Genomic DNA, 15429 nt, shown 5'->3' with positions numbered 1-15429 from the left:
TCTTCTTCTTCTTCCATAGCTCTCATGTGCAACACAGCTGTCACGTGCTCTCTTACTGGTGTCCCAATGAGTACTCTCACGGCTGCATGTCAAGGGCAGGCCAGCGTAGAGTGAGTCACAGAAATATAGCCTGGAGATGACAAGTTGCATGGATCACTGTGGCCAGGTCTGTATGGGACAGCTAGGGGGCCCACTGCCTGGCCTGACAAAGAAGGAAAAAAGCCATCCTGGCAGTATGTGTGACCTGGGTTTCCATAGACAGGGACCACACCCAGGCTCTTTACAGAAGAGGCAGGTGTTAAAGTCTCACCAACTAATATCAGCAGTTGGAATCCCCAGTTTGGCCCCCTCGTCCGAGCCACAGGAGCTCCATCTTCGACCTGTTTAAAATTCGGTCCAGTTCAGAGCACCCTGTATTGCTGTGTTCTAAGAGTAAGTCTTTGGGAGCTCAAAAAGGTCTCTTCATCACATTATGAGCCCTGACTTACCCCAAACTGGCTGCACAGCCATAGTGGTAATGATGAGAGCTGTTGCTGAGTCCTTGTTTCAGCCCTTGGATGCTGGCAAAATCTTTGTGAAGCATAGACCAGTGAAGTGGTGAAGTGTTTTGAGCAATGATACACAGTGGCTGAGGAGACACAGGTGGCTCTTCCGAGTGCTGGTCCCCAATGTGGCACCTGCCTCAGGTTTCAGGATAGTGGGCAGCCATTGTGGTTGGCAGGTAGTTCTCACCTTGAAACAGCTACCACTGGAGAAAAGGGAAACTGCAACCCTACTTGAGATACAGGTCCCATGCAAGGGATCAAAGCAAATGTGCCTTTTTTGGTTGACAGCAATTGCAGATGCATCTCTCTATGTGCCCTCAAGTGTTAGAGTGCTGGATTAAAACATGAAAGATGGAAACCAACCTAACATGTCCTGAGCGCATACATTTCTGAGGCTTCTGGATGCTGTAGCTACCCACTGAAAGCCACAGCAGGAGCTGTTCTTATTTCCTGCTGCCAGGTTTGCTGTAGTTGAAAAGGGGAAGGAGATGGTTGTGCCAGCGAGGCTGAGCTATTTATAGTCTCAACTCTACTTTTAAAGAAGCTTGGGCTCAGCTCACAATTAGCCCAGAAGCCCCAAGCTGAAGCAGCGGATATTCCTTACTCCCAGCCCTGAGTTGCGTCATTAATTTAAAGCACACCTCGTTGCATTTAGAACTGTAGCGCCAGGCTTGGTAGCCATGCGCAGCATCGCATCTGGCTTTACTTCCTTTTAGCTCCGTAGTCCATGCTCTGCCTCTCACCGCTCCAATCAGCCAGTTTGATGTTTTCTAGCACCACGCAGTTCACACTTGGCTCTTTCCAGAATGAATCGTGTGTATTTTGCTTCAGACATATCCGTGGAGCCACATGAAACCTGTGACAGCTTTACACCATTATTTTGAGATTCATAGCTGTAGGTTCCCGGTGAGAGAGTGAAAGAGAGCTGTCCAAATCTTTCCCGCAAACAGAATGCAGCTCCTGGCATATTTATTGCAGCAAAGCGAATTTGTGTCCCAAAGATAAATATAGCGTTATCAGCAACAGCTGTCTCTCATTTTTATTTGTTTTTATATTTGACTATAAGTTCAATTCTCTAAAAACACCCAGAGCTGTAAATCCTGTGACAAGCAGCCCTGTGATTTAGCAGCTCTGGGTGCTCAGAGATCATGATATAGGGAGCACATTTATGGGACGCGAGACAATTAAATAACATGCCACACTGCCCCCCTCTGGAATATACGGAAAACAAAATTAGGTGGGAGGTTACATTTCATGTGCAACAGAGCTGGCTCTGGTCAGGGCTTATCCCCACATCTGTTCTTTTCACTCCGTGCCTAAGGGTGGTTGACTTCCAGCTTTTTGTTGTCACAATAAATCTTTCTGAAAATCTAGACCAGGGGTAGGGAACCTGCGGCTCTCCAGATGTTCAGGAACTACAATTCCCATCAGCCTCTGTCAGCATGGCCAATTGGCCATGCTGAAACTAGGCTGATGAAATCCTATGGATTCCTGAACATCTGGAGAGCCGCAGGTTCCCTACCCCTGATCTAGACCTATCACAGAGATCGATTGGGAAAGACTGGCACGAAGTAGGTTGCAGAAAACAATACCAGGGCAGAGCTTGAATGCTGTGGCTGCCTCCTGAAAGCCACCGCAGGAGCTGTTCTTATTGCTGCTGCCAGGTTTGCAGAAAGGTTTGCACCTTTCGTCCACATGCTTCAGGGAGTTATAGAAGTAGACCTAAGGACCAGGAGATCAGCCAGGGCTGGGGAAAAATTCAGGCCAAGTCCTACGTGTGTAAGATGATCAGAGGGCAAAATAGGGGAGATAGAGAGAAGAAGAGAAGAGTTTGAATTTATATCCTCCCTTTCTCTGCTGCAGGAGACTCAAAGGGGTTTACAATCTCCTTTCTCTTCCCCCCTCACAACAAACACTCAGTGAGGTGGGTGGGGCTGAGAGAGCTCAGAAGAACTGTGATACATCTACAGAGAAGCACAGAGGAGGTGAGACACCAACAAACTGGAGTTTGCCCAGCAACTAGGATTTGTTCCTTACAACCATCATGCATTGCACAAACCACAGTTTTAACATGCCACATGTGACTTATTTTGGAGGAGATGTGGTTAAATAGTAAAGCATCTGTTTTCCATGCATAAGAGCCCAAGACAATCCACGGCATGTCCAGATAAAAAGAGCAGCCTCTGCTTGAAACCACGAAAAAGAGGCTACTTAGAATAGACAATACTGACTTCAATGGATTCTGATTCAGTATAAGGCAAGTTCATTTGTCCATTACGATTGTTCGAAATCAGCCAGTGAGGAAGACTCAATTTCCGGTATGTATTACAGTATAATGAGTCCGCATAATCTGTTAATCAGAGGTTGCTTCTGGCTTTTCATTTTATCTATCCATTGGAAATGCCACACAAACAACTTGAGACTTTGTGCGGTGCAATGGTTAGTGTGTGGGGCTATGACTGGACAGACCTGTGTTTGAATGCCTGCTTCGCTGTGAAGCTCATCTTGTTAAGTCAGTGACAACTTTTCCTCACAAAATTGTGAAACTCCAAACTCTTTGGAGGAACGGGAGGGGGAATATGAATTATAAAATCATAGAGTTGGAAGAGGCCCCAAGGCCATCAAGTCCAACCCCCTGCAATGCAGGAACACATAATTAAAGCATTCCTGACAGATGGCCATCCAGCCTCTGTTTAAAAACCTCCAAAGAAGGAGACTCCACCACACTCCGAGGTAGTGCATTCCACTGTCAAACAGCCCTTACTGTCAGGAAGTTTTTCCTAATGTTTAGGTGGAATCTCTTTTCCTTCACCCTGAACCCATTACTCCTGGCCCTAGTCTCTGGAGCAGCAGAAAACAAGCTTGCTCCCTCCCTTCAGATATCTAAACATGGCTATCGTGTCACCTCTTTACCTTCTTTTCACCAAACTAAACATACTCAGCTCCTGAAGTCTCTCCTCATAGGGCATGGATCCCAGATATGATACTTTGCAGTCTTCCTATCTGAACAGATATCTCTGACTCTCTCGTATCTATCCAGCTTGTCTCTTTCCCCACATGACAACCGCTGTTTACAGTGTTTTGCAGCCAGACTCTGAATGCTCTGACTGTCGTTGAAAGGTTTAATCCAGAAGGGAATACATTCCATGAGAAATCTGGCCTTATCCATTCAAAGGATGGAGTTTGTTTTCAAATAAAAGTGTTGTATCCTTGGTGATGACAGAGAACACACACACTCACACACCACCCATATGAACAGTCTGTGTGATATACACAAGACTGTTAGATTGACAGTTCAATTCTAACCACCTAGACCAGGAAGACCCCCTAATTTGAGGGAGACTTCATCAGGAGTTCCACAGGATTGCAAACTGGGAATTATCCATATGTACTTTCCCTTCTGCAAATAGAACTATTTTTCTCTTTGAAAGTGATGTTTCTGTTCCTTCTGTTTATATCTCTGTCCAGAATAGGAGCAACAGCATTCATGGTGTATAGAATCCATGGTGTTGTTTCAGTATTATTTTTGAAGAGTTGAATACATCTGAGCCCGTTCATTTGAAAGTGAAATTTTACTGCAGGATTCTACAGGGGGGAAAGGCTGTCCATGCAAGGAAATTGGTTTTCCCTCTATATTTTTTACAATCTACCAATAAGAGAACCCAAAGGAAAACCGTTCTTCAAAACATGAAGCATGTAAAATTCTAGCTGTGCATTGACTTGGAGGACATTTCGGTCCCCAGAAATATCCCTCTGTGCCTATTCTCTTCTGTTTGATACAGGTCACCCCTCTGGGTTCCTTTTCCTTCCTCGCTTTGTAATGTATAACCAAGTAACTGGGGAAGGGGAAACAGTTCTTTGACTGTTAACTTCCTTTTCCAACAATAATAAGATTTTTATTAAATGACATTATTTGGGGGTTTTCGCCTCAAAATGTAAGGATATTCTGGAGAACGCCAGTGTTTCAGCTCCTGCTTTTTCAAAAGATGCTTCAGACATAAGTAATGCTTTTGGAACCCAGGACCAAGATATTTGGTGTGCATTTAGTCTTGCACAGGGACCAAGTTTTCATTTACTCTTGCACCAGGACCAAGTTTTTTTGGTGTGCATTTAAACTTGCACAAAAATATCTGCACACTAGTTTTGTGTATGGCATCAGGTGGGCTTTCTACTATGGTCTTTGCTGGCTGAAGAGCAGCTGAGAAAGCGGATGCCCTGGTCTGGGATCTGTAAGTAACATCTAAGACAGGTCTGCAACCTGTGGCTCTCCAGATGTTCATGGACTACAAATCTCATCAGCCCCTGCCAGCAAGCCAATTGGCCATGCTGGCAGGGGCTGATCAGAGACTGTAGTCCCATGGTATCTGGAGAACCACAGGTTTCTGAACCTGATCTAAGAAAGGAAGGGCATGAAGGTAATTTTAAAATGCCTACTTACCTCTGATGTGAACTGGCCTACTGCCATCTCTTGGGGAGGTGCTCTGCATGGCATATAGCAAGTCCCAAGTTTGATCCCCAGCATTTCCAGTTAATCAGTTGGGAAAGCGTGATTCAGTGTGAAGCACAACGTGTGTCTCTGTTCTCATTGTGGGGTCTGAATATTTTTTTAATAAAATTTGAAGAGTATTTGCTTCTCTCTAAACCCTTGTGTAGTATCCTTCTGAGCATTGTGACTGAACTGCATGGTTGCTAGGCTGGGGAGAGTTGGAAGGCAGAGACATGGATGGGGAAATCACTGTCACTTCCGAGTTTAACCTGGAAGGGACAATGGGTAGCTTTCAGAATTGCTGGAAATCACTTCTGTGTACAACTGGGAAATGATATTGGGTAGCTTTTGGAATCACTTTAGGATATTAGCTGATTACCCACAGGCGCTCTGGCACACAGTGCGACTGTAAGTACAACGGGGCAAGAAATCTTGTCCTGACACGCTTCCTCTTTGCAGTGCATCAAGAGAGGAGACACAGTGGGGCAAGATTTCTTGTCCTGACATGCTTCCTCTTGCTCCACGCAAGCTTCTCACTTTCCATGGGGAAAGCGATAGCACACCTGGTGCGACTTTTCACGCCAGAGCAGGGCGAGGGTAGGGAACAGCTGGCAGTGGATAATCAGCTGTTGGGTAGCTTTGAGAAGTGATACTGGGGTAGCTTCAGGAATCACTAGAAACCCTGTGGTTTGAACTCTGATTCTCAAAAGCTTATATCGCAAAAATCCTGTTATCTAAAATTGCAAGCAGAGGGGGAGATGGACAGAAAGAAAGCATTCAGCAACCCAAAGAGGCCCCAGGTATTAAGCACTCACTGACAATATACGGGAAGTCAATATCAATAGATGTGGTCCCAAGCCGATCATGGTCCCAAGCCTATTATGGCTCAGGACTCCTTAAGATGAGGAATCAGACTCTGGCATAACACCCTTTCCTCAGCCTCAGCAGCTAGCGGTGGCATCAGAAGAAGATGGGACAGTCCATGAAGGACCAAACTCAGCCTCAGTCAGGCATAAGCACAGGAGCCCCTCATCCGTCCAATTCCAAACTGAATGCAGGGGACCCCAGACTGACATGCCCTCACCACAGTTCTTCCGAGCCCTGCGAGCCAATCCAGAGAAAGCTGCGCAGTGACTTACATGAAAGAAGACGCAGCACTTGTTTGGCTGTTCAGCATCAGCCAGGCCTCAGCTATGATGGAGAGTGCTTACAGGAGCAGGTCTGATGAATAAGCCAGGTGAGCATCTGGCTTAAGCCAAGAGAAGAACTGCCACGTGGTAGCAACATCTTTCCTTTCTAGACATTACTGTGCTCCGGCCTTCAGTTTGCTGTCTTTTGACCTGACCTTGATTTGTGTGCTTAACAAAAGCCCCTCTCCGTACATGCATTCAGTCAGTTTTGCAACATGGTCAAAGCAGTCAACAGGACAAATAGAATAAGGATACTTGTCCTTTTCCCCAACCAGTGTCCTTGGCAACTTGACAGTGGGCAATTTCTATTGGACAAACATGGTGGAAAAGGTCCACACGGTTGTGTTTGGGCTTGTACCCACCCCTTAAGACTGAATGTCCAAGCCTGTATTCATTCAAACTGTTTGTTGCAATCATTTTATCCTGCTAAGCAGAAGAAAAAGCAACTTTAACAAGAAAGAACATAAGTTAGAAAAGATACAGTATGTAAATGAACTAACAGCAGAATGCAAGATCAACAAAAGAAATCCACAGTGAAGCAAAGCACAAAAATCAGTCACTCCTGGAGGCATCAGATTAAAATTTCTTAAAGGAACTCAACAGAATTGGTGGGGGTGGGGAGTCAGCCCAAGGCACACCTGGCATCTAAGCACCAGTAATGATGGCACCAGTGAAGGCTCATGGGTGAGGATGCTCCAGAGACCTGGCACCACAGCCAAAAAAGCCATCTCCCTTGTTGCTGCCTGCCCTGCTCAGATAAGAGGGTGAAGATCTCAAAGAATTGGCAGGTTTGGCAAGCCGTCCTTCCTTGGTCTAAGGCAGTTGATGACAATATAGGTTCCACCAGCACTTTGAAGCCCTTGTAGATCTTGCAAGAGGGAGAAATGTGTATTTTGTGACATGTAATTGTCAGCCTTCTTATTTCAGTATTTTGGCTCAGTTGACGCTTACAAGAAGTCTTCAAAGGCTGCCCTACACAGAACACATTTCAGTAATCTAACCTTAACAAGGCCAGAGCACATCCCTTTCCAAGAAGGACTGCAGCCAAAGCTGGCGAAAGGCCCTTTTCGTTATTAAATAGCTTCTTCAAAGTGTGAGCTGAAATAAACATTTTGTTGGCAGTCCAAGGCTGGGTCTCCCTAATAGTGCTTTAAATAGTAGCTGTGCTTCCCCACATCCATTTTTTTAGCATGGGGATAGGTGAGCTGTTTCCATCCTTGTCATTTTCCCAGTTGCCATCCAACATTGCTTACCTGAACTGATAATGGTCCCAGTGGTAGAGGAAGGAAACTTGTCTTTTCTCTTGTTGTGGTGGGTTTTCTGGGCTGTGTGGCCATGGTCTGGTGGATCTTGTTCCTAACGTTTTGCCTGCATCCGTGGCTGGCATCTTCAGAGGTGTATCACCTGCCGAAGATGCTAATACTGAATACAAACAAAACAGGTGGGGTAAGATCCACTAGACCAAGGTAAAGAGAACTCTGCTTGGCTCTCCAGATGTTCAGGAACTACAATTCCCATCAGCCCCTACCAGCATGGCCAATTGTGGGTCATGCTGACCCCAGAGAACTGATAGAATTGTAGTTCCTGAAAACATCTGGAAGCTTTAAACACTGGAGATTCTACACTGAACCATAGGTGTCAGAAGCTTCGTGGCCCCTCCAGTTGTTATGGACTACAGTTCCCAACATCCCTTGCCAGCATTATGCTGGCAAGGGATGATGGGAGCTGTAGTCCATAACATCTGGAGGGCCGCGAGTTTGACACCTGTGCACTAGACCATGGTCACACAGTCCGGACAACCCACCATAACCAGTTGAATCTGGCCGTGAAAGCCTAAAACAATACATTGTCTTTTCTCCCCAACCAAGGAATGAAGCATAAGTGCATGGATCCTTTTCACTGTGCCTTTATCAAATAGAAATCGGCCATTGCCAGTCTGCTATGGACCACTTCCGTGGGGCAGTTGGCATGATGTAGGGGTCTACCCCACCCTTGCCCCAATGATACAGTCCCAATCCAGATTGCTCCCCTCCCCTAGCATAGTTATTTTTGCAGGTTAAAGCATAATGTGTATTCTGGCCCAAAGAACCCAATTCAATAAGTGTTTACTTGGAAGTAAGTCCCATTGAACTCTCTGCCTAGTAAGTATGCTTCGAGCTTCAGCCCAACTACAGTTGTTATCTCTGCTCAGAGCTATGTGGGCTTTCAGCCAGGAATTCATTAGCACTATATTAACTAGAGATGAATTAAACTCTGAAGAATTTATGACTTTCCATTTCAAATGCTTAGCGTGGAGAAAATGAGACCTTGGAGTCAGACGCTGTTTAGGATAACAGCAGTCCAGCCACATTTTTGTGACATCAGAATTTAGCACGGTTCTTAGAAAAATCACAAACTTCTTTCCTTTTTCTCTTAAAGACTTGCATGTTTCCACAAGCTTCACATCCTCTAAGCTTAAGCTGTTAACATTCACATCTGCTAGAATCATTGGTTGTAGCCGAAAATGCTGCTCCATGCCAGGAAGAGGATGTTGGCCCGTTGGTTGCCTAGCCCAAGTGCCTTGAGGCTTCACAATTAGTCCTGGTTTATTTTTCTCGGGAGGGAGTGTCTGTCGTTAATTCCCGCATTTGAGAATACACCTCTCAGGCTCTGGTGGAGCAATTATCATGATGCAGAATTAACTCATTGATGCTCCAAGGAAGACTCGGTTCCACTTAATGGAATGTTAATTGGTCTAATGGGTTTAATGTCAACAAGTTCTAATGAACGCTCCTTTTAATGAGCTCATTGTTTTTCAAGCCTGTTTTTAAAATGTACTTTATTAATAATAGTCAAAAGTGATCTAAGACAGAAACAGCACTAAAGTGGTTGCAGCTTTAGATTGAAGACAGAAATCACAGGCCAGGTGTATTTGGAACTAAAAAATCCAGTGCCTTTTGAAACAAAAAAGAAACATAATTCCTAATTAAGTCAAATGAGAATTGTGTGACCCAGTCCACAATAGGTGAGTTCTGTTGTCCTCCTATATGAAGTGGGCTCCAGCCTACCTCTCCTGCTCTGCTCTCCCTGATGATTAGAAGGGCTTTTAGAAACTTTTAAAAGGCAAGTCTCTTTTTTAAAACGAGCATCTCGCCCTCGGCAGCAGGAAGAGACAGGCTGGGGGAGAGACAGAGAGTGTCTAGGGAGGGGAAGGGGGGACAATATCAGCTCTATAGTATTGGGACAACTGAGTATTATGAGATCTGTGCCTTTGAGAGAGGCAGAGATAAGAGAATCAGGAAATCGAGACTAGCTGCAGGGAGAACTGGGTTGCCTCCTCACGTGTAAACAGAGAAACATGAGGAGCCTTCAGCCCCACTACGCAGCTAAGAGGCACGAGGTAAGCATTCCATGAATGATGGGCCACAGTTCTCCCAAAAATCTCTCATCCACACCTACCTCATAAAGTGTCTGTTGTGAGAAGATGAAGGGAAGGAATTTGTAAGATGCTTTGAGACTCCTTACAGGAATGGGGTATAAATCCAAACTCAATGTTCTTTTTTGAGTCATGAAGCAGCTTTAAAGTAAGGAACAGCTATTAACTTTCTGTGTGCCTGTGCTTGCCGTGTTTTTCATAAAGTTTCCCCTCCACACCAAATATTATCTTAATTAGCTCTGAATGTAACATTTATAAACCTCCGTTCTACTCTCCCGTCTCCCTTGTTTTCCTTATTTTTATTTTCAAAATTGTAGACTTTGAGCACAGGAATCTAATTATGTTCAAGTTCTCTGTTCTTGGATGCAGCTATATAAAAGTAATAACAAATAAACCCCTTTGCCAACTAAGGCGGACATTGAGCCATGCCAGCTAAAATTAAACTTTTGAATCAGCAAGAGTAGATAATTTAAACCCAAGTCTTCAGGGAATAGTGGAGGAGCTCTGGTGCCATAGATACTAATTAGAACAGACCTTGAAAACCAGGGAGATTTTTCTTTGTTGAGGAAAGACAATGAAGTCCCAGTATTTTATTCTGCCCTCACTCTGACATGAGTCCTAGGCAAAAATGAGAGAATTGATAAATTGGAGGGTTTCTCAAGAAAATTCACAGTTGATCCTTGGATGCTTGTACATCACTCGGTAGCTGTATTCAGACATCATGGTATACCAGCAAATTTAAAGCATGTTTTGTGTAATAAACACTCTGCCATTGGTAAGTCAGCCTTGGTTTCTAGATGGATCCTGGTGTGTGTTTTCCCTTCTGCCTCCCAACAGGGAAGAGATCCCACTTCTACGGCAGTCTGCCCTTTCAGTGAGGGCTGGTGCTTCTCAACAAACTTGTGAATTCAGAATTTTTTTTAAAAAAAGAGTTACTACAGCAGTTAACAAACCAGCTGCAAATCCTGGTTTGATATCTTAGCTTGGTGCAAACCATTTTCACCTATTTACATTTGAATGTCACAAATATTGCAAGGTCTGATGAAACCACAGTTTACAAACTAGGCCCCTTCCGCACACACAAAATAATGCGTTTTCAAACCACCTTCACAACTGTTTGCAAGTGGATTTTGCTATTCCGCACAGCTTCGAAGAGCACTGAAAGCAGTTTGAAAGTGCATTATTCTGCATGCGCGGTATGAGCCTAGGTGATCCAGAGGCATGTATGCTGGATCAGACATAGTTTGCATCAAATGTGCTTGAGCAAGGAATCTTGCCTTGGCCTTGGAGAGCAGTTTCTTATAACAGTGATGGTCAAAGAGGACGCTTTGCTGCAACCATGGAAGAAAAGAAGAAATTTGCTTATAACCCTCCATCAGATCTTACCTTTTTGCCATCTTTCTCTATCTTTTCACAATGGAGTTAGTTTGATGTGGTTTGGCTTTGTGGCTAGGGTTTGGTTTCATTTTCAGGGAGGAGTTCTTTGAGTTCCTTAATCAAGTTGAACTTTCTCCTACCAACAGGTTCTAGATGTGAATCAATCCCATGATGCAACATGTCTCCCCAGCACCAGCTCTGACAATGATGGCCACACAGACTGTACCCCCTCCCCCTTATCAAGAGAGCCAGCAGGTGAGTGTGTTGTGGGACTTACCCCCTTTTAAAACATTCAGCAGCTGCTACTCCTGTCTTTGACAGTAATATTGCTGAGCATGCAAAGGCCTGTGCCTTGGTATTCCAGTTAAATGTATAATTCAAGCACAAATGCCTCCAGTAAAGACAAGATATTTGAGCAATTTGAAACCAATCATTTAATTTTTCAGAGAGGGAGGGAGAGAGAAATAGATGAAATTATTCTGAGAGTTTTGCTAAATTCTAATGTCATAAGTGGATGTCTCAGGCTACCCTGATCTTGTCAAAACTTAGAAGCTAAGCAGGGTCAGACCTGGTTAGTAAATGGATGGGAGATTACCAAGGAATGCCAAGGTTGTTGGGCAGAGGAAGGCAATTGCAAACCACTTCTGTTAGTCTCTTAATTTGAAAATCCCATGAGGTCGCCACAAGTTAGCTGATACTTGATGGCACTTCACACACACATACACCAATGGGCTTGGGCTGGGTTTGTTAAAATTTATTTTGTTAGTGCAATCATATACAAAATGAAAATCTTCATAGCTGATGGTTCCAGAGCTAATAGCTGTTCCCAGCTATGCTTTCCTCAGTGGATGGTAAATGGGAAATTGAGAATCCTGTCACCAAGGGCAATTGTTATGGCTTTCTGAGAAGAGGTCAACTAAGAGATAAAGAATGCAAACAACATCTTGGGTCACTACTGTGTCCTCCCTGTGTAAGAGCTTCACATCATTCCGTTCTTCTGTTATGTTGGCTTAAAGGTCACAAGGACCTGGTATTGAATCATTTATTTTATTTTAAGCTCATCTAAAAAACTTTGGTATAGTGTACAGATTTCCATTAGCATCCTAAAACTGTGATAATAATTTTAAAAAACTAATAATCAAATAACGATTAAAAATGACAATAGTCAGAAGCATAAGCATTGTTAAGTAATTAAAACATCAGAAATAAAACCAGTATTCGAGCATAAGTATTTTAGTACAAAATCTCCTCAGCAATCACAGCAATTAAAAAATGTTAAAACAGCCACATATGTTAAAATATTAAAAGGTGCTAAACTATTAAGAGGCAGTGTGGATAAAATACTGTGAGGGTCAGCCAAAATCCACATCAACAAAAAGCCAAGTTTAAGAAGGAATGTTTTCGCCTGGGACCGAACGTTTGAGAGATTCGGCACCTGGTGAATTTTCAGCTTGTTGAGTTAAAAGGTTGTGGTTAGGAGGGCTGAGGAAGATCTCTCTGTTTAAGGGCCTGGACAACCACTGCCAGTAGGAATAGGTAATACAGTTGTCCTTCCACATCGTGGGGGTTATGGGCACCGTGTCGCCCATGATCTGGAAAACCACATGAAATTTTTACGGCATTCCTTTGCACAGCAGCATTTCTGGGCGGCACAGATCAAAGAGCTGCGGGCCAGCGAGGCAGCGTCTGCAGCCTTTTTTCACTGTGATATGGAAGAGACAGCTGTACTAGATGAGATGGACTAACCAATGGTCTGATTCAAAGCATGGCAGCTTCATGGATGGTGGGGAAGGGTTATAATGATGTTTCAGAGCATCTGCTGTGCATGCAAAAGACCCCAGATTCAATGTAAGACCTCTCCAGTTAAAAGGTAAATATGTTGGGAAAGATTCTTCTCTTCCTGAGACCCTGAAGAACAACTGCTAATCCCAGCAGACCAAACTGAGCTAGCTGAGCAGAAACTCTGAATTGTTCTAAGATAGTTTCCAATGGTCAAAACACATGATATATATATAGTGAGTGTGTATGAACCAGCAAAAACAGTGTAATTACAGTTTTTGATAGGGGCAGATGGAATTACGAGGCAAAATGTTTTAGCAGAGGCTGTGATAGACTTATCACAGTTACAGATTGGATTCTGGCATTTTTGATCTGCAGTCCAAAACAGGTACCACAGTATAGCTCAGGTGCATTGAGATGTTGCTGATCCCCCAACCCCTCATGGCACAGAGGCAGCCAGCATGGCATAGTGGATAGATTGATGGGCTAGAATCCTAGAAGACTTGGGTTTGAATCCCCACTGTGCCACGGAAGCTCACTGATGAATTTGGACCACTTGTATTGTCTCAGCCCAATCTACCCCATAGGATTGTTGTTGTAAGAAGACAGAGGATTGAAGAATTATGTTCTAAGCTTCTTTGGGTCCACATTGGGGAGAATAATGGGATATAAATGCAGATGTACACATACATAATGCCAACGTACCTGATATACTCTGAAAACTTCAGCCACTGGCTCAGCAAAATTTAGCAGCTTTCTGGGACCTCACAAGACCTTTCCAGATCCCATAACACTGGAGCTCCAAATTGTGTGTGGCTGTTTTTTTAATCAATCAATTGGTTTTTTTAACCAATATAAATTTGGGATGCCTCAGAATTCAGTACCATACCATTTTTGATTCACACAAGCATCCTCTGAAAGGCTGTCAGTTTTCACACATGAAGCTTAAATTGGTTTTTGCTTTTCCCACTTCTGTAGTTAGTGTGAATATAAAACCAGTCGTTGTGAGGCTAAGAGAAAAGAAGAAACTATTTTATACAGGCAGCAAAAAACAGCTCCCACAAGGAAAGCCCATCTTGTTAGTTCACTCTCTCCATGTCAGTTCCATGCCCTGTCTTGGAACTCGCAGGAATCAGAATTGTACCGAATCGATGTGGCCGGAATCTACATTCCAACCATGATGCCTCCCTTTGACTTTCTACCTCTCATTAACAACATTCTCACATGCACACAAGTGAGAGGCTGACAGGTCTCCGCTTATTCCCACCACCTTCTTGCCAACCAGGCAGCTGGAGTTACTGTGTCTTGTACCCTTTTAAATGGCACCCTTGGTTTCCAAGAGGCCGTTTCTTTGTTAGCCTTGGTTACAGCAAAAGGGCTTTCTTAAGTTGGCATTTACATTTCTTGCAAGGAAACGGCTCACAGAAGGGGAGCTGGAAGCTTGCCAGTAGAAATGAGACACTGCTGCATTCCCAAGTTAATTCTTTCCTTGGAGAACTGTAAAAGATACAAGTCTATAAAAAAAGACAGCTGTAGACCCTCAGTGGATGGTGACACATACCTGTGTCACAACGAGTAGATCCTGGCCAAAGCTCATGAGGTACTAATTTTTGAGTTATTGACATGGGAAAGCCTTGGTTCTTTTAAAAGAGAGATAGGGTTACCAATTTCTAGGTGGGACCTGAAGTTCTCCTGGAATTACAACTGATCATCAGATTACACAGGTCAGTTCTCTTGGAGAAAAGGGCAGCTTGGGATAGCAGATACATGACATCACTTCCCTTATGTTTTCCCTCCCCTTCCCACAATCCTCATTCCCTAGACTCTGCCCTCAATTCTCCAGAATACAGGTCAAACTCATTTATGATAACTCTTTGAGTTTCTGTCAAGTTTTGAGTCTCCAGAATGTGTAATAATCCACACTTCTCTGTGTGCAGATAAATCCCAGAGGAATGTTCACCATGTGATGATCACGGAGGGAAAGTTACCTCATTGTGACTTAATCACATCTAAATCAATGTGAAAAATCAAGCCTAAAGTGATTCTGGGAGAAAACAATTACTTCATGCAATTGCATTTGTTTTAACAAAAAGTGTGTGTGTGTGTGTGTGTGTGTGTGTGTGTGTGTGTTCCTTTCGCCTGAGCTCATTTTGTGACAAGATTCACATGAAATTCAGCTTTGTGAAAAGTCTGACACACATTCAACTCTACTGCCACAACTTTAGCAGCAAATAATAGGTTTGTTGGAAGAGGTGGGTGAAAAAAATGATGTGAAATCTAACTTTAAAGCTTGGACTTACATGATCCAGATTCACAAGTCCCAGATTTGTCATCCTGAGGTAAACTCTTGCTGCCCCCAAGCCCCAGGATTGTTCACAGGCCACTGCAGAACCATCTGTTGCACTTGTGGGAGAGAATTGTCAGCCTCTGACACGCCCTCAAATACTGTGCACCAAACTAGGGGGGCCAGGTCCATCTCCCCTCCACCCCTCACTGGTGGGGAATGGAGAGTAGGGTGGCCATATCCAGGCTGGGAAACTCCTGGCAATTTAAGGATGGAGCTTGGAGAGGACAAGGACCTCCCTGGAATGCAATGCCATAAATTCCATCCTCCAAAGCATTCATTTTCTCCAGGGA

General features: G+C 43.9%; 1 protein-coding gene across 7 annotated transcripts in view; it reads left to right on the top strand.

Annotated features, from left to right (window-relative positions):
* PKNOX2 (PBX/knotted 1 homeobox 2) overlaps window positions 1-15429 on the top strand; it is a 352275-nt gene that overhangs the window by 205696 nt on the left and 131150 nt on the right. For all 7 annotated transcript variants that reach the window (XM_048512663.1, XM_048512660.1, XM_048512662.1 and 4 more), the window contains one exon: window positions 11160-11268. In XM_048512663.1, the coding sequence (XP_048368620.1) occupies window positions 11182-11268 (87 nt within the window). In that variant the 5' untranslated portion in view covers window positions 11160-11181. The remainder of the gene's footprint in view (window positions 1-11159; window positions 11269-15429) is intronic.

The sequence above is a fragment of the Sphaerodactylus townsendi genome, linkage group LG12, assembly GCF_021028975.2.
Source record: "Sphaerodactylus townsendi isolate TG3544 linkage group LG12, MPM_Stown_v2.3, whole genome shotgun sequence".
NCBI lineage: Eukaryota > Metazoa > Chordata > Lepidosauria > Squamata > Sphaerodactylidae > Sphaerodactylus > Sphaerodactylus townsendi.
Note: the sequence above shows the minus strand (reverse complement) of the source record. Positions and strands in the feature narration are given on the sequence as shown.